The sequence below is a fragment of the Pelodiscus sinensis genome, chromosome 13, assembly GCF_049634645.1.
Source record: "Pelodiscus sinensis isolate JC-2024 chromosome 13, ASM4963464v1, whole genome shotgun sequence".
Taxonomy (NCBI): Eukaryota; Metazoa; Chordata; order Testudines; family Trionychidae; genus Pelodiscus; species Pelodiscus sinensis.
In genome coordinates, this window is record NC_134723.1 from 22,964,643 (window position 1) to 22,984,100 (window position 19,458).

Consider the following 19,458-nt stretch of genomic DNA (forward strand, 5'->3'; position numbering starts at 1 on the left):
ACACAAAAGCATTTTAGTTACAGAAAATAAAATGAGCTGAAGTTAACACTCTTCTTCCCTGACAGTACAAGCAGAAATCACATGGGTTGTGTTAAGGCCCTGGCATAAGTGTTTAGCATTAGCTCAGCTCAACCATTAACTTGTTAATGGTTGAGCTAATGCTTTCTGCTTTTCTAAAAATCAGAACAGGTGATTTGGCAGAGAGCAAAGGTAAAGAATGTTTGAATTTGAGCCACTCCAGCTAACAGACTCTTAGCTGACTCCACAGGCTTCCAAATTGCCTTGTATCATTTAATAATTGCTAGATAGTAGGTCTAAAGCTGGTCAAGCTTTCCTTAACAAAGAAGATTTACACTAGTGTAAATCAGGCATGAAGTCAATGGAGTCAGCTGTAAAACTGGAGTGAAGTCCGAATCAGACCCTATATTAATTGTATATTTAGCCTGGTTTTGGTTAGAGAACCTTTCCTGAAGTGATCCTGATTTTCAAAAATATTTGCCAAATGCTTTGGAGGAATAATTTAGAGCCTATAGAGATTTTTTTTTTAAATGAAATGATCACTTCAATTGGGTCACTTCACATCAGGTTGAATGGGGAAGGTGTCATCTGAATCACCTAGTCAGGTTTTATCTCCCAGGTAGCATTAATAAAATGGTATAATATTAATTCATAGTTAATTACTCATTTCTAGTATGACTTCTCAGATGAATAAACATTAGTGCCAAAACTCATGAAGCCTCTAGGATTCACAAATTGTCCTGGAATACCAGGGCAAACTGTTCTGTGTAACAACCAGCAGCATGACCCACCCCAAACAGAACAAGCTGAAACACCTACAGCAGTTGTCCCCAATCTTTTGGAGCTGCCGGGCACCTGGGGGCGGGGCCACGCATGCACCACGCGCCCAGGGTGCAAGAATGTCTTGGGTCAGCCCTGGTCACTAGGCAGGAGCACATAAATGCCCCAGCAGGTGCCATGGTGCCTGTGTGCATCGTGTTGGGGACCACTGACCTACAGAAAAGACTGATGGATCAGGTTGCTATTGTGGGATGACTTCTTTAATTAATCAAGTACTGAATGTGAGGTAAGCAGGGCTCTGAACTTGTGCACTAGAGTGGCAAGTTCCCAAGCTTTTCCTCCTAGGTTTAAATTCCAGTAATCCCAGTAGATTCACGTTCACACTGAAAAAACTATCTAGATCTCCACTGGGAGCATTACCTTGGCACTTAAAGAGGAAAAGGGCTTTTCAAAGATCGACCATATCTTTGGTTGCCATCTGGCCCTCCAGCTGAAATCCCTTCTTTCCATTTGGACTATGAGGCACTGGTCATCCGCATGTTCATTCTCATCCCAAACATTAAATTCCTCAGGCTGGCTGTCTTTGTTGGACAGCTTCAGCCAACAGCAGGGTGCCAGCTGTGCATCACTTAACTCCCAGAAAGCCAGCTCTTCCTCTAAGATTGACCTGCAGGTGTCTGCAGGACAATGAAGGTGTTTGGTCCTGTAATAGCTCAATACATAGCCAAAGAGTTGAGCACTCCTGTCAAAGAAGAATTCTTTGGTGACAGGGTTATAATCGTAGATGGTGCTGGCTTGGGGCTCTGTGAGCCTGCACAGCTTGGTCCCTGGGAAGGTCCGAAGGGTGCTGCAGTATGTCTCATGTCTGATGCCTCCAACATTCAGGATGATCTTCTCTTTTGAGCCATCCATCCTACAGATGTCAAGTGGTGGGTTCACGTTCTAGTTAGCTTCTCCAACAAGGCTATAAGAGGGAGACAGGATAAGAATGCAAATTAAAAGAATAAGCCCCTTAATGCTGCAAACCTGAAGCAGGGCAGTTTTCCATGGCCTGTAGCACCACTTTGCTAAAGCTCATTTTGTAACTTCCCTTAGCACTTGAATTTGCTAGAGAAAGTGCCTGACTCCTCCCCTCACTGACCTATTCTATTCAGTATAAGCTCTTCTGTGCTCATCACTCATTTGAACGCCTTCCAATAGAACATTAAGCAACATGACTAATGTCTCTCGTGTTTGTTCTCTCATCCCATCCCTGGAGAGAAGGGTACATATTGGAGCGTCTTGTTCTTGTAGAGGTTTTTTCAATGTAATGGAATTAATTTTTAAATATACATGTTGCCATGTATTTGTTAGAGGGGGCAAGGTCAAAGGAAATACCTTGTACTCAAGCACAAGTTGGTGAGGTTTCTGATGGGCCTTAGTTCCTGAGGGAGTTCAGAAAACTCTGCCTCACATAAGGACAAGAAATACCCATGTACTAACTTACTGTGTGCCAGAGGAACAGAGCAGTCAACCACTGTCTTCATCCCAGAGTTTTAAGTGGCTTTTTTTTTTAATATAAACTATCTTGCTGTGTGTAGGAGATTTTTTTTCTCCTCTCCTTAATTTTTGGAGAATCATAGAATACTAGAACTTAAAGGGGCCTCAGGAGGTCATCAAGTCCAGTCCCTTGCCCTCATGACAGGATCAAGCACCATCTAGATCATCCCTGATAGATGTTTATCCAACCTGATCTTAAATATGACCAGTGATGGAGATTTCACATCCTCTCTAGGCTATTCATTCCAGTGTTAACCATCCTGACAGCTAGGAAGTTTTTCCGAAAGTCCAACCTAAACCTCCCTTGCTGCAATTTAAGCCCATTGCTTCTTGACCTATCATCAGAGGCCAAGGAGAACAATTTTTCTCCCTCTTCCATGTAACACCCTTTCAGATACTTGAAAACTGCTATTATGTCCCCTCTGTCTTCTCTTTTCTAAACTAAAGCCCAATTCGTTCAGCCTTCCCTCATGAGTCATGTTTTCTAGGCCTTTAATCATTTTTGTTGCTCTTCTCTGGACCGTCTCCAATTTTTCCACATCTTTCTTGAAATGTGGTGCCCAGAACTGGACACAATACTCCAACTGAGGCCTAATTGGCACAGAGTTGAGCCGAAGAAAGACTTCTTGTGTCTTGCTCACAACACTCCTGTTAATGCAGAGTCACAAGTGAGATGATGTGACTGCATGGCTGTCAACTGGACCATACTGGCTGGGAGGGGGACATAAATGTTCTTTGAGGTTCCACTTTGCTACTTTATTCCTCCGCTCTGACTCAAGTTGGACATAACCATCTCCCATCCGCTTCCTCCTGGAGTCTATCCACACAATGTCTGGGTCAGCTCAGAGCAGTTCATGAGCAACATGAGGCGTTCCTGTGTCTTGGGGCTGAATGTGATGCCTCCCTGGCAATCACAGAGCCTGTTGCCTAGGACTGCCACTGAGCAGAAAGATTCATGTACAGTTACTAATTACCCAGTATTAGCTCTATTCTCCAAAGCTTAAAGCATGTTAAGCCTAAATGTGTGGGAGCTATTACTAGTAGTACTAGTAACACTATTACACGAGAAATGTCATGGACTGTCTTCAGTCTTCTGCACTACAGGTTGAACCTCTCTAGTCCAGAACTCTCTGGTCCAGAAACATCTATCATCTGGAATGATTTTAGTTATCTGGACTTTTCATGGATGTGGCCAAGTTTCCCACAGTCCCATAAAGTTTGTTTCCCACAGTCCTGGCTCTGTGTTCTGTGCTATTACTGAGCTCTAACTTACCCCAATTGTCCTCTAAGAGCCCAGTAAGCAGTGGAGGTGTTGGTAATGCTGCTAGACAATATTGACCTCCTGTGGTCTGGAAAATTCTCTGGGTTGGAACTGGTCAGGTCCCAAGGGTGGCAGACTAGAGAGGTTCAATCTGTAATGTGTGGCAAAGGCAGAGAACTAGGAGTTTTGGAAAGGACCTAGGGATATTGTGAACAGGGATATCCTGGACTCCTTTCTATAGTAGTTCTGAGATATACCTCTCCATTCTGACTTGTATCACTACCAGCTGTTATACACCTGTCCTCTCTTTCCTCCTACTCACATACTTGCTCTCCAGCCATTCGTTCCTGTCTATACTTTGCTAGAGTATGGTCCAATTTTCACCTTCTTCTGTCTTTGTGGAAAGCACTTGGGCAGAGAAGCACCAGTTCTCTTCCGTGGTACCAAGGAATGGAAGCTCCACTTCTTTCCCCTTGTGACCTGCTGGTTATCAGGACTTGAACATACAGTCCAGAGATAAAGAATTTGGGCACCATCACAGTATGTGACTAGGCTTTCCCACCCCGCCCACCCATAGTGCCCTTTCACCAGAAGGTTTGGGAAGAGGCTGAGGCTGGGGCTGGTTCACAAGTTCAGTAGAAGCATATATGAATTGCTGTTTGGCTGCCACAGTGTCTGCCCTCGACATGCCAAGGGCCTGATCCACCTTCCAGTGAAGTCAATGGCAAAACTCTCATTGATTTCAATGGGAGCAGGATCAGGCTCGCATAGTATATAGATACACACTCTGCTTCATGCTTACAGCACAAACTGAAATACTAAAGTGAGGCTAGGCATGACACAGCAAGTGAAGCTAATTTACCTTCTCAGAGTTCAGAAAACCTGTTACTGTACCTTTGCAAGAGCATTCTCCATCCTTTCATAAGCAAATACCCCTGTAAAAAAACCTGTTTTTTAACTGCCTTTGCCAAATTCTTCTTCATCTGCTGAGGGTGCTAAACGCCTCTCCCGCAACAATACAAATCCCAACTGAGAAATCAGTGAAACTGCATTTCGGATCCTTACCTTGGAGTTATTGCGGTAGCTTTGTGACCGGAGGAGAAGAAGCCTAGAGGAAGAGACAAGTTCAGTGAAAACAGGATATTCAGTGGCTGGGCTCCAAGCTTAGGCTCATGGATGCTAGCAAACAAAACCAACCAGTAGAATAGAAAAGATGTTAATCTCCCGCCCATCTCTCCTGAGTCTATCCTATCAGTAATCGCCTTTTATCCTCGAAGGAATAATAGTCAAGCATGTCAACAACTGCCAAGCCAGATGTTCTCCTGGACACATTACTCTTCTTTCTGCCACCCGCTGTGCTTCTTGCAGCCTCAAAGAACAGTGGTATTTTGAAAATATGTAACACTCTAACTTCCTGGGCCCAATTTACAACTAAAAAGTTGAGCAACAGAAATGCAGGGAAAACTTGTTCCTTTCCTGACTTTTCCTTACTCAAGTTAAATTTAAAAAGAGCTGCCACTCTCCTTTCACTTAAAGAGCTTTTCATTAATTTTTAGCTTCACTGGGAATAGACTTTTGCACCTGTAAATTTTTAATCTTATTTTAGTTCCTGAGCATATTAGGAAGAATGTCGGTAACTGCTGAGCCTGCTAAAAGAAAAATCACTATTTAAAACAGTGATATGGTCTTTTTATTACTTCTCAAAGTCCACTTCCAGCTTTTCTCAGTCAGGCTACTTGTAATACTAGTCAGAGGAAATTAGAGATGAAAAAGGACTTTTCAGGTCATCTATCTTCCCCCAGCCTGAGCAGGGCTGTTCCCAAAGAGGGTGTGCATGCACTGTAAAACAACATCCACAAATGGACTATGACAGCTGACTTGGGCTCACAGGTCTCAGACTGTGGAACTATAAAATTTCAGTGTAGAAACCCTCCCCGCACATTGGAATCCTAGAACACGAGCTCCAGCTGAGTCTGAATGTCTAATCTTGCATTTTATAGCCCTGCAGCCTGCCCCCTCCTGCACCCACAGCTGAAACTGGATGCTGCAGGTGTTTTATTTAGGGATGTTAGTGTATAATCGAATAGTCAATGATTTTATTTGAATTGCACTCGTTTTAGTTGCTGAAGCCCAGAAGTATGTTCCAGATGCAAAAAGCCATTGAAATAATAGGAAACAAAATGATACAAGCTGTTACTAGGCTCTGAATAAGGCCCTTTGATAGCAGTACAACAACAGCCTGTGTTTTCTGAACACTATGAAAAGCAGATGGAAAGTGTAAATCCAGTTCCAGAGAACAGGGCCCTTTTCCAAGTTTTCTCTCTGTCTGGTATTTTCCAAGAATTTACTTTCCCTGCATGAAGCACTGCAGGAGCTTGGCACTGACCTTCAAATTTCTTCCACCGTTTGATTTTTCTTTGGGTAATGAATCCTTTTGACCTAGATTTATTCAAGCCCAAGATCTGGAAGCTTTTGGGGAAATTATTAATGTAATAAACTTTGCTGTGTTTTCAAAGACCATATTAAAACAGATTCAGATCCACTAGTAGTAAACGAAGACAGTAGTAGTGACTAGATCCAGCTGCTAACATCTAAGCTATTGTTTCCTGTTTTCCAATACCAGATTTTTTATAGCATTTCCGTGTAGTTTTCTGTCCAATTTAATAAAAATGGCTATTGGGAAAAACATCCTTAAAGTTTTGTGATACACATTTGCTCATACTCAGAAATACAGAAAAAGCCAAACTATGCTCTCAGTGATGGAAGTCTAAACTGATATGCTAGTGTAAATGCAGAGTAACTCCGGTAAGTAACTGGTGTGACTTAATTTACTTTTATACTAGCATAAATGGGGAAAAGAATTGGGTCCAAAGTGATTATTAATCTAAAAAGGGTAAAATAAACTTCCAAAAAGAGTCTTGAAGGAAAGATGACTTATGGGTTACTGATGGAAAGAATTAGCAATTTATTAAATACATATGGTGTCTTAAGAATGCTAAATGAACAGGAGCAGCTAACAGGGAGTTTGGAGAGGGAGTTCTCCAGGTAAAAGAGGAGTAAACACGGGACCCTTGTGGTAAGTGGCTGTCTGTAGTGTGTGTTTGTGTGTGGGGGAGTTATTTGCTGTGTGCTGAGCTTGTGTTTGGTTGGTTGATTGGTTGGTTTGTTTGAAGAAGCTTCTAAAAGGTTTGAAATCTAGAAGCCTCTGTTAATTGGCTGAGCCTCAGTCAGGGGGAGGAGCTACCAGAGCTATATAAGCCTGTGAGTCAGCGACCAGGGAGCTTGTGAACAGGAGCAGCTAACAGGGAGTTTAGAGGGGGAGGTTAGAGGGCACTAGTGACTTCTGACCTTCTTTAAAACATAACTCTTATAATAATCTATATTCCAGAGATTTAAAAAGAAGCCCAGTGTATACTTAAACTTATTCATAAGAAAAATGGAGACAGAAGCCCAGCAGCAGAGCGGGGACTATCCTGTTTATTGCGTCGAGTGTAACATGTATGATTACCTGCCCTGTGGGCAGGCGGCATATGTGTGCACCCGTTGCAAGGAGCTCCTGACCCTCAGAGAGTGAGTTAGGGCTTTGGAGGCCAGGGTGGCTGAACTGGAGGAGCTAAGGGAGGTAGAGAGATACGTTGATGAGACTTTCCTGGACACTGTAGTACTGTCTCACCTCCAGTCTGAGATCCCAAGTGCTCTTAAGGAGGATGAAAGTCTCAACAGAACAGCGGCGAGGAGTCCTGTGGCACCTTATAGACTAACTGAAGTGTAGGAGCATAAGCATAAGCTTTCGTGGGCAAAGACCCGCTTCGTCAGATACATGTAGCGGAAATTTCCAGAGGCAGGTATAAATATGCAGGCCAGAATCAGGCTGGAGATGACGAGGTGGATCCAATCAGGGAGGATGAGGCCCACTTCTAGTAGCTGATCTGGAGGTGTGAATTCCAGGAGAGGAGAAGCTGCTTTTGTAGTTAGCAAGCCATTCACAGTCTGTTTAATCCAGAGTTGATTGTGTCAAACTTGAAGATGAACTGTAGCTCCGTAGTTTCTCTTTGAAGTCTGGTCCTGAAGTTTTTTTGCTGCAGGATGGCTACCTTTAGATCTGAAATTGTGTGTCCAGGGAGATTGAAGTATTCCCCTACAGGTTTTTGTATGTTGCCATTCCTAATATCTGATTTGTGTCCATTGATTCTTTTACGTAGGGACTGTCCAGTTTGGCCGATGTATATAGCTGTGAGGCATTGTTGGCACATGATGGCATATATTACATTAGTAGATGTGCAGGAGAATGAACCAGTGACAGTATGGCTGATCTGGTTAGGTCCTGTGATGGTGTTGCTGGTGTATATATGTGGGCAGAGTTGGCACCGAGGTTTGTTGCATGGATTGGTTCCTGAGTTAGAGTTATTATGGTGCGGTGTGTAGTTGCTGGTGAGAATATGCTTCAGGTTGGCAGGCTGTCTGTAAAAGAAGCAGTGAAGGACAAAAAGGTATCTTTTAAGAAGTGGAAGTCCAATTCTAGTGAGATAAATAGAAAGGAACATAAACACTGTCAAATCAAGTGTAAAAATGTAATAAGAAAAGCAAAAAAAGATTTTGAGGAACAGCTAGCCAAAAACTCAAAAAGAAAGAACAAAATGTTTTTAAGTACATTAGAAGCAGGAAGCCTGCTAAAAAACCTGTGGGTCCCCTAGATGATCGAGCTATAAAAGGAGCAATCAAGGACGATAAAGCCATTGCGGAGAAACTAAATGATTTCTTTGCTTCAGTCTTCACGGCTGAGGACGTTGGGGAGATTCCAGAATCTGCACCGTCCTTTGTGGGTGATGAATCTGAGGAACTGCCCCAGATTGAAGTGTCATTAGACGAGGTTTTGGAACAAATAGAAAAACTTAATGTTAACAAATCTCCGGGACTAGACGGCATTCATCCAAGGGTTCTAAAAGAGCTCAAATGGGAAATTGATGAACCGTTATCTGTGGTTTGTAACCTATCCTTTAAATTGGCTTCCGTACCTAATGACTGGAAGGTAGGCAACATGACACCTGGCAATTGTCCTGGCAATCCTGGCAATTACAGACCGGTAAGCCTAACTTCAGTACCGGGCAAATTAGTCGAAACAATAGTAAAGAATAAATTTGTGAGGCATGTAGAAGAACATAATTTGTTAGACAAAAGTCAACATGGTTTCTGTAAAGGGAAATCATGTCTTACTAATCTATTAGAGTTCTTTAAAGGGGTTAACAAACATGTGGACAAGGGGGATCCAGTAGATATAGTATACTTAGATTTTCAGAAAGCCTTTGACAAGGTCCCTCACCAAAGGCTCTTGTGTAAATTACATGGCCATGGGATAAGAGAGAAGGTCCTTTCTTGGATTGAGAACTGGTTAAAAGACAGGAAACAAAGGGTAGCAATAAATGGTGAATTTTCAGAATGGAAAGAGGTAACTAGTGGTGTCCCCCAAGGGTCAGTCCTGGGATCAATCCTTTTCAACTTATTCATAAATGATCTGGAGATAGGGGTAAACAGTGAGGTAGTAAAGTTTGTAGATGATACTAAACTGTTTAGGATAGTCAAGACAGAAGCAGACTGTGAGGGACTCCAAAAAGATCTCTCCAAACTGAGTGATTGGGCAACAAAATGGCAAATAAAATTTAACGTGGATAAGTGTAAAGTAATGCACATCGGGAAAAATAACCCCAACTATAGATACAGTATGATGGGGGCTAATTTGGCTATGACAAATCAGGAAAGAGATCTTGGAGTTATCGTGGTTAGTTCTCTGAAAACTTCCACACAGTGTGCAGCAGTGGTCAAAAAGGCAAATAGGATGCTAGGAATTATTAAGAAAGGGATAGAAAAAAAGACACAGAATATCTTACTGCCCCTGTATAAAACTATGGTATGCCCACATCTTGAATATTGTGTACAGATGTGGTCTCCTCACCTCAAAAAAGATATTTTGGCCTTGGAAAGGGTTCAGAAAAGGGCAACTAAAATGATTAGGGGTTTGGAACGGGTCTCATATGAGGAGAGGTTAAAGCAACTGGGACTTTTCAGTTTAGAAAAGAGGATACTGAGGGGGGATATGACAGAGGTATATAAAATCATGAGTGGTGTGGAGAAGGCAGATAAAGAAAAGTTATTTATTGGTTCCCATAATAGAAGAACTAGAGAACATCAAATTAAATTAATAGGTAGCAGGTTTAAAACTAATAAAAGAAAGTTCTTCTTCACACAGCGTGTAGTCAACCTATGGAACTCCTTGCCAGAGGAGGCTGTGAAGGCTAGGACTATAATAGAGTTTAAAGAGAAGCTAGATAATTTCATGGAGGTTAGGTCCATAAAAGGCTATTAGCCAGAGGATAGAATCGGTGTCCTTGGCCTCTGTTTGTCAGAGGCTGGAGAAGGATGGCAGGAGACAAATCGTTTGATCATTGTCTTCGGTCCACCCTCTCTGCGCACCTGGTGCTGGCCACTATCAGCAGACAGGGTACTGGGCTAGATGGACCTTTGGTCTGACCCGTTCTTATGTTAAACAAGTATAAAGCAATCTGTGATCGCAAAAACCTGGCAAAAAACAGATCCACTGGGGATACCAAGCAGTTCACCAGTTCAACTCCATCTCAAGTCAGTATTAACTGAAGGACATAAGTCTTGCCTACCAGTCTGGTCACTTTATGCTGTTCGTGTTCCATAAACTGCTGGCCCAAGTTAGAACATCCCATTAGGCTGCTCTAACGTACACCACGCCTGCTTGAAATGAGGGAGCCATCACTGGCCCCCAGCTCTTCCTCCAGCCTTTAGCACAGGAGAGAATATGACCCTAAAAATAATTAGTCTGTTTGAAATGAGTTGTGGATATCCATTGAGTTCCTAAGTAACAGGTGTCCACCTCACAGAAACAACAATCACAGCTGTCAATAACTGATTGCCTTCCTCTCACTAGAGAGGCTTAAAAGCAAGATGGCTAGAGACTGAACTCCCTACTCACCTCTAGAAGCAGTCCCTCCACACCAAGAAGAGGCAGGTTGGTAAAGGGAGTTTGCACAACTGATGCTTGTGCTTCTCTTCTGAGGACAGAGAGAGACTGGAGTCACTGGGGCTTTCAAACTGACACACTTCACCAGTGCTTAATTCACTTAAAAGAATAAAAGAGGAACAGATGAGATATCCTAAGTGCTTTAGAACATGGTGACCTAATTCTGTTTTGCAGTGAGAAGAAGAAAGTGAGGGAGATGGCCTCAGTCATTGCTGCCAGAGAGTGATGCAATTGTTAGAACAACAGGTAGGGCTGGATTTATTGGTGTTAGGATATGGGCCGTGCACAGAACACACTCAAGTCTTCATTTCCAGAAGTGACAGTCTGTGGAGCACACATTCTGGAGTCAGCGCGCAAGCCATATCCCATCTCCTGAATATGGGGATTTATCCCTCCTGAATTTAAGTCATAGGGATACTGTAGGCTCAGGAAAATCTCAGCCGTATGTTCAGATCTTTTCCAGAACCTTTTCTCAGGGCAGTTTTGGTCTTGAAATATAATAGGGATATATTAGTGTAGTTGATTAACCAATAAGCAAAATCTTATGGGTTAATGCTATAGATTACATGCATTCCCTTCCCTCAGCCAGTAATATTTTTAGCAGGCTGGCCTGCAGCCCAGCTCAGTCGTGGCTTGAGATGGGTCCAGGACCTACTCCCTCTGCAGCTCTGCATTTAAAGTGTATTAGGAGTGGAGTGGGCAGGCAGCCTGGCTCAGTTCCAGCTTGTGCTGGATCTGGGAGTTCAGACTCCCTCAGACAGGGGCTGCTGCCAACCCATGCTGCTGCCTCTTTATCATAGGCAGCAGCACAGGGCAATAGGCAGCTGGTTCACGAGGGGAGCTGGTTTTTAAACTGGCTTCCCTCATGGACCAGCTCCCACCTGGCAACTTGTGCTGCTGCTTCTGATACAGAGGCAGCAATGCGAAGTAGCAAGGGGCTCCTCCGGAGTGATGCTGGAACACACTGGCTGCCAGCCCTGCCCCTGGGGACTACAGAATAGTCAACTAACCCATAAAAATTCATGAGATTACTTGACTATTCAACTAACCAATATTTAACATCCCTAGATATCATGCTTTCCCCCTTGCCTCTTTCAGGGCTGAAAGGGGAAGAAGAAATTACTCACCTTGTGCAGTAACAACGGTTCTTCAAGGTGTTTCCCCCCGTGGGTGCTCCACTGTGGGTGTCAGGGCTGTCCCAGCGCTGCTGATCGGAGATCTCAAAACTGTTGTCTGCCAGACCGTGCATGTGTGGTGGCCATCGTGCGGCTTTTCGCGCCATTTTCTGTCACATGGTCCGGCTTTCGCCAGTTCTTCCTAAGCATCGAAGTCTGAAAGACAGAAAGAACAGACTCCGAAGAGGGGAGGAGGGCGGGTTGTGGAGCACCCACGGGGACACACACCTCGAAAAACCATTGTTACTGCATAAGGTGACAAGTATCAGAGGGGTAGCCGTGTTACTCTGAATCTGCAAAAGCGGCAAGGAGTCCTGTGGCACCTTATAGACTAACTGAAGTGTTGGAGCATAAGCTGCCAGTTCTCCTACCTTTCTCACAGAGATAATAGCCACAAGAAAAATCACTTTCATTGATAGGGTATTGAAATCACATGTGGCTAGCGGCTGAAAGGGAGGTCGCATCAACGTGTCTAGGACCAATTCTAAGTTCCAGGGTTCTGGAGGATGTCTGTGCTTAGGAAAGAGATTGGTAAGGCCTTTCAAGAATCTTTTCGTGGTTGGGTGAGAAAACGAGGTGAATCCGTCAATTGGTTGATGAAATGCTGTAATAGCCACCAGGTGTACTTTGAGCGACGATAAGGCGAGACCAGCTTGTTTAAGATGTAGGATATATTCCAGTATGGAAGGCAATGGGGCAGTGGTGCAGGGCACTTCATGGGACATGCACCACTGTTGGAATCTGTGCCATTTGTGCAGGTAAGTTACTCGCGTGGAAGATTTTCTGCTGTTTAAGAGAACATTCTTAACATCTTGAGAACAACTCATTTCTGTTTGTTTGAACCTATTAGCAGCCAGGCAGAAAGGGCAAGGCTGTGTGTTTGTGGGTGCAGTATTTGGCCGTGATTTTGTGACAGGAGATCTGGACGGTCCGGAAGATGGAACGGGGGATGAGAAGACAGCCGATACAGGTAAGGAAACCAAACCTGGCGAGGCCAGAATGGAACTATTAGAATTACCGTTGCCTCATCTAGGAGTATCTTTTCTAATACTCTCTTTACTAATGGAATGGGAGGGAACGCATAAAGTAGACTTCCTTTCCAACTGAAGAGGAAGGCATTTCCTATCGAGTGTAGGCCAATTCCTGCTCGTGAACAGTACCGTGCAAACTTTGTGTTGTATTGCGTGGTGAAAAGGTCGATGGAAGGGTGACCCCACCTGGTGAAGATGGAACATAGGATGTGTGGATGTATCTCCCACTCGTGCTGGCAAGCAAACCTTCTGCTCGATGCATCTGCCATGGTATTGTCCTTCCCTGGTAAATAGGCAGTGGTGATGGTCACACCGTGCTGGTTGCAAAAGGTCCAGAGACGGATTGCCTCTGTGCACAGGGAGTGAAAGCGCGCTCCTCCCTGCTTGTTTATGTAGTAGACGGCAGTAATGTTGTCCGTGAGCACTGTTGCAACTTGATTGCAAAGGAGGGGAAGGAAGTGCTTGCAGGCATTTGTGATGGCCCGTAACTCCAACAGATTTATGTGGAGGAGGGACTCCTCGGGAGACCACCGGCCCTGAACTTGGCTGCCTTGCATGTGTGCTCCCCAACCCAGTAACGAAGCGTCCGTTGTGAGTTGAAGCTTGGGGCTGTGGTTTGTGAAAGGGGATACCAGCCAGCAGGCTGTCGGAAATGGTCCACCAAATAAGATATCACTTGATCATGACAGGAACCACTACCATCCTGTGCACATCATGTTTGCCTGGTGTGTATATTCTGGACACCCAATGCTGGAGTCAGCAGAGGTGGAGCCGCGCGTTGGCTATGATGTATGTTGTGGAAGCCACGTGTCCTAAAAGTTGTAGACACGTGAGGACAGGTACTGTAGGGCTCGTGTTTATCACTTGCACTAGATCTTGAATGGCCTGGAATCTGTCAGAAGGTAAGTAGGCTCGAGCTGTTGTGGAGTCGAGATGCGCTCCTATGAACTGTATAGACTGTCGAGGAATCAGTGAAGATTTCTGGGTGTTGATTATGAGCCCCAGTGTATTGAACACGAGCCTTGTCATGGTAACCGCCCACTCGGCTTCTTTGAATTAGCGTGCTCTGATGAGGCAATCGAATAGGTAGGGAAAGATGATAATTCCTAACTGATGAAGAAAGGATGCCACTACTGCAAGCGTTTTGGAGAAGACCCTTGAGGCTGAGGATAGGCCGAAGGGAAGGACCTTGTACTGGTAGTGGGCTGTGCCCACCAGGAAGTGGAAGAAACGCCTGTGTGCAGGATGGATGGCGATGTGAAAATAGGCATCCTGCAGATGGAGGGACATGAACCAATCATTCTGTTCTAGGGATGGTATGATTGTTGCTAATGTCACCATCTTGAAGTGCTGTTTGCGTACGTATCGATTCAGTTGCCGAAGATCGAGTATGGGCCTCCACCCTCCTGACTTTTTCTCCGTCAGAAAATAGTGGGAGTAAAAGCCTCTGCCGTGGAAGGCTTCTGGGACCCTCTCTATCGCTCCCATACTGAGTAGATAATCTACCTCATGAGCGAGAAGAGACTTGTGAGATGGGTCCCTGAAGAGGGAGGGGAAGGGAGGAGTAGTGGGGGTGGGGGATAGGAATGGAATCACATTGCCAGATGTTATTAGCTGCATGACCCATCAGTCCGATGTTATTACAGCCCAATGGTGTTGGTGGGGCCTCAAACGATGGTGGAAGAGTGCTTTGGTGACGTGATGAGTAGGTAGCAACTGGATGATTCACAGTCCCTTGACACTCCCGTTAAACCTGCTGTTTGCCAGCCTGTTGGTGAGCTGGTCTCTGCTGTTGTGGGCGACACCTCTGGGGGCTTTGGCGACCTCTTGGGGCCTCATATTCCCTCCCCTGGGGTGGTGCATAGGGGAGCTGTCTCTGCCTCTGGTATGGCGTGTAGCATCTCCGTCTAAATGGCGGAGTGTACATACCTAGAGTCCTTAGTGTGGTGCGCGTGTCTTTGCCAGAGTGTAGTACCTGATCTGTTTTGTCCCCAGACAAATTCTGCCTATCGAATGGCAAATCCTTGATTTTTGACTGGATTTCCTTTGGGACTGCCGCCATGTGAAGCCATGATGCCCTGCGCATCACGATGGATGTGGCCATGGTGTGGGCTGCTGTATCATCTGAGTCCAGCACAATATGGAGAGCTGACGGGCGAACGTGAAACCTTCCTGTATCGCCACTTTCAATATCTGGCGTTTGGAGTCTGGAAGGTGGTCAAGGAGGGGGACAAGTTTGGCGACATTATCGAAGGTGTGATTTGCCAGCAAGTCCGAATAGTCCGCCATATGGAGTGATAATGTGGCGGATGAGTAAATTTTTCTGCCAGGTAAGTCCAGCCTCTTGATGTCCTTCTCCCCTGGGGTGGTCTTATGGTGGGATGCTTTGGGCCTCTGTTGGGTGGCTTCAAGCACCAAGGAGTTCAGAAGTGGGTGGTTAAATAAGAACTCCATGCTGTTGGCCAGAACAAAAAAACTTTTTGTCCACCTTTTTGTTGGTGGGTGGGATCAAGGCTGGTGTTTGCCAAATGCCATCAGCTATTTCAAGGATGGCAGCATCCAATGGGAGGGCAACTTTTGAGGAGAGAGAAGGATGACGATTCCTCAGTAAATGGTGTTGTTTTGGCTGCACCTCTGCTAACTGGACGTTCTGGCTCTCGGCAACCCTTTTGAAGAGTTCCTGAAAATCCTTGATGTCGTCCATGGGCGAAGAGTCCCCATGAAACACCACATCGTCAGGGGACAATAATGCTACCTCTGTGGGGAACTGGTGGTGAGAGTCCTCTGTGTCAGAGGGGAGGCCAGTGCCGACATCAATGGTCTCCACTGTCATAGCCTGAACCCCCGAAGGCATCAGTGGTTTGTGTGACTGTGGGGAGACGGATGTACTCCTAGGTGGCGGGGGCAGTGGAGGAGAATGTGACAGCAATCTAGCTGTAGAACGAGAAGGTGAGTGTAGGGATCGGTCCCTGGAAGTGTAGTGTCGGTGCCATCTGTCATCGTGGCAAAGTGAGTAATGACGGTGATGTGAGTAACGATGTCCGTAGTACGAGGTTCTATGATATGATGGAGACCTCGGAGACCTGGAGTGCCTCCTGGAGTAGGATGGAGATGGAGAGTAATATTGATAATAATGATGTTGATGGTGAGGTGAGGCGAGGCAGTGTCAGTTTGGTATCTTGCGGGAGAAGGATGGCGGGATACCCGAGGCGAGCATATGGGCAGTGAAGGAGGCTTGGGCGAGAAAGCCTCTGGCCCAGGACTAGGGGACAGAGAAGATCGTCTGTGCACTCTCTCCCTGAATCTACCGCGGGCTTGGATAGGAGATGCAGATAAGACCGACCTCATAGATGATAGAGGGTGTGGAGGACTGCGTTCCACACGCGTAGGTGCCAGCTTAGCAGAGGCTGAGGCAGAGGGTGCCCTGGTGAGAGGTGGTGCTCGTACCACGGTGGTTGATGCCAGAGGCGGACTCAGTGCTGTAGTTGTCGGTGCCAACGTGTCAGTGGGCTCTGCACCCAGCGGTGCCAAGGCTATAGGTGATGCCGTAGCACTCAGTGCGGAGGCCACCGGTGCCGATGAAGAAGTCGGGCCCGTAGCTCCCGGTGCTGAGGGTGTCGGTGCCGAGACTGTTGGTGTGGGTGCCGATGGTGCTCGGAGTGGCCGTGAAGGAGACGGCACCGATGGCGCTGGAGCCAATTTGGGCCGGTGTGCCGAGCGGTCCGACGTACTAGACGTGGACATGCTACGAGGCTGTTTGTGCTTCTCCGCCTTGCGGGAGACCGTGAGCCCTGAGGTCCCTGGCTGGTCCGTCGTGCTCACTCTAGGTGGCAGAGAATGGGACGGTGACGGAAGCTTCTTCTTGTACACCGCCTTGGTTCATACGAGGCGGGGTGGGTCCATGGGAGGCTTGGACTACGGCCGAAGGGCTTTGTCAAATAACAACATCCTGAGACGCATTTCACGATCTCTGCAAGCCCTGGCCATCAGTTTTGAACAGTGGGGGCACTTTTGTGGGATGTGCCCCTCACCAAGACATTTTATACAGGTGGAGTGGCTGAGGCAGACATGGAGTCTTTACATGCCGTGCATTTCTTGAAGCCTGGGGATCCAGGCATTGTGTCTGTCTTAGCTACTATAAGAAGAAAAAAAAATTTTTTTTTTAAAAGAACGAACTATTAACTAACTACCTACGTAACTATTTAAGACTAAAGAACTATAATATTTACAAAATGGTTGAAATTCTCTCCTCTCAGGTTCTGACGAACGACGAGAGAAGGAGCTGTTTCTCTGTCTGCGCCCGAAGACGGTTAAGAGGAACTGGCGGGAGCCAGACCACACGACAGAAAACGGTGCGAAAAGCCGCAAGATGGCCGCCATGCATGCACGGTCCGGCAGACAACAGCTTTGAGATCTCCAATCTGTGGCGCCAGGATGGGCCCGACACCCACAGTGGAGCACCCACGGGGACGCTACCCGAAGAACAACACACCCATTTGTTCCAGTCCCTGTTTCAGAGCCTATTGCAGGAACTCATCTCCCACCAGTGAAGCTCTCAGCCCTTTATAGCAATCACCTGACCCCTTCCCCTCCCAGCTGAGTCTGATATTCAAACCGGGGAGGCTGGTGGCCCCATGCTCTTAAATGGAGATACTGTCCAGTTATACACACATAGATCATCTACCATTCACCTACAGACAAACCATTCTTCAATTGTGGGTATTAAGATGACTTGAAAAGTAATTGAAAGCTGGCAACAGTAATGATAAGGCAAAGCTGTTTTCTTGTTTGAATAAATCATGCACTTTTTACTGCTTCATAATAGTCCCCCTAGCGCTTATACCTATCGCATAGAACTGGAAGGGACCTTGAAAGATCATCAAGTCCAGTATCCTGCCTTCACAGCAGGACCAAGTCCCATCCCTGACTGATTTGCCCCAGATCCCTAAATGGCCGCCTCAACAATTGGCCTCACAACCCAGGGTTTAGCAGGCCAATGCTCAAACCACTGAGCTATCCCTCCACTGCTTAGATAGAACAGTTCTTAGGCCTTGTTGTCACAGTTGACAAGGCCATGGTGGAGGAGTCTAAGAATATGCTGTGTGGGGAGCCTGTGCCTTTCCATATCATTCCAGGCTGGACTTGCAAGACTAGTTTAATTGAAAGGAGACAAGTTCTTCCATGAAGACATATGTTTTCTACTCATGTTCATTCAAGTGAGCAATCCAGACCTGCAGAGCCCAGGCAGGATATGGAGCAACCTCTATGGCTCTTGATATAGGAATTAAAAAGGTCCTATGAAGGAGCAAAGGGATTACACTATATTACCCTCACCCTAAAGCCTGAAAGTGAGTTTGAGCTCTATCACTTTTTATGCTGCTGAAGGAACAGAATCTGAACACTGTATGTGAAGCAAGCAGGAGAGTTTATTACACACACAGTGCTGGCGGAGTGTCACATCACTTGTTAGGGCTCAGTGAACACTGCCAGACCATAGATTATAATTAATTATATAGGATGCTTAATGTGCAGATCAAAGACATGGGGGGGCGGTAAGATCCTGGATCCCCAGATAAGTGCTAATTATGAGACAAAGTAAGAGCAATAATATAAAGTTACATAGTGTTTCCAGTAAAACAAGTATTTAAACAAAGCAGACATCCGTTATCAACTGTGTGTTAAGTGGTGATATGTCTGTCAACTTCAAGAAGGTGTCTCTGCATGGATGTGATCCATCTAGGGCAGTGGTCCCCAACACGGTGCCCGCGGGTGCCATGGTGCCCGACAGGGCATTTATGTGCTCCCGCCAAGTGACCAGGGCCAGCCCAAGCCATTCTTGTGCCCCGGTCCCCGGCCGCGTGGCGCATGCGCAGCCCCTCCCCCGGCCGCGCAGCACATGTGCAGCCCTGCCCCCAGGCGCCCGGCAGCCCCCCAAAAAGTTGAGGACCACTGATCTAGGGATTAAAGCAGAGACATTTGGAGTACTTGACAATGGCACATTTGTTCCTAGTACCATTGAATGTGTCTTGTCCTGTCTCCCATCCTAGGCTAGGTGTGGGGGGGTAACCATCATGTAGTGTGTTTGTATGCCAGTGCCAGACTCCAAATTTAGAATAGGGGTTCTTAACAGAATATCATAGCCTACCTCAGAAATTTTTATCCTACACTAACTCTGAAATCACAGTTCAATACTAATATGACAAAAATCACTTAAAGGCACTTCCAGATATACTGAAAATCACAGACCCAGGTGAATTTGTGAAGCATTTGCCTCAGCTAAACTTACTACAGAAAGTTGATGCTCTGGAAGAGCGTGAATTTCCATCATTGTCTGCAAGACAAGATGAAACAGGGATGGATTTCTCCATGAGAGAGAATGGTATTTGAGGACATTAAACTGCTAATCTGTGATCAAAATCCAACCAACATTAATATTGCAGGTGTAAAGAAACAGCCAGTCTCCATCATATTCTCCTTCTCAAACTTGAGCAAGTAGGTTTTGGAGGCCATATGTATTCCTCTTACTCTGCAATATATTTAAACTCCACCCATGTGGGAAAAGAAACCAAAGCATGGAGAGGTGAACCGATAAACCAGCATTAAAGCTGT

The 19,458-nt window shown here is 45.8% G+C and overlaps 1 protein-coding gene and 1 long non-coding RNA gene across 4 annotated transcripts in view; one reads left to right on the forward strand and one right to left on the reverse strand.

Moving 5' to 3' along the window:
* LOC102462718 (voltage-gated potassium channel KCNC1-like) overlaps positions 1-19,458 on the reverse strand; it is a 35,124-nt gene that overhangs the window by 3,499 nt on the left and 12,167 nt on the right. The window contains exons 1-3 of one of the 3 annotated variants that reach the window (XM_075940834.1): positions 4,796-5,100; positions 4,664-4,706; positions 1,219-1,762 (exon numbers count right to left, since the gene is read on the reverse strand). In XM_075940834.1, the coding sequence (XP_075796949.1) occupies positions 1,219-1,710 (492 nt within the window). In that variant the 5' untranslated portion in view covers positions 1,711-1,762; positions 4,664-4,706; positions 4,796-5,100. Of the gene's footprint in view, positions 1-1,218; positions 1,763-4,663; positions 5,101-19,458 lie in introns of those variants that run through there. The other 2 variants (XR_012906889.1, XM_075940835.1) reach the window with 2 other exon arrangements.
* Positions 6,039-17,745, forward strand: LOC142831219 (uncharacterized). Its single transcript, XR_012906888.1, has 3 exons — positions 6,039-6,403; positions 14,845-15,179; positions 17,106-17,745. It is a non-coding gene; the product is annotated as an uncharacterized LOC142831219 (long non-coding RNA).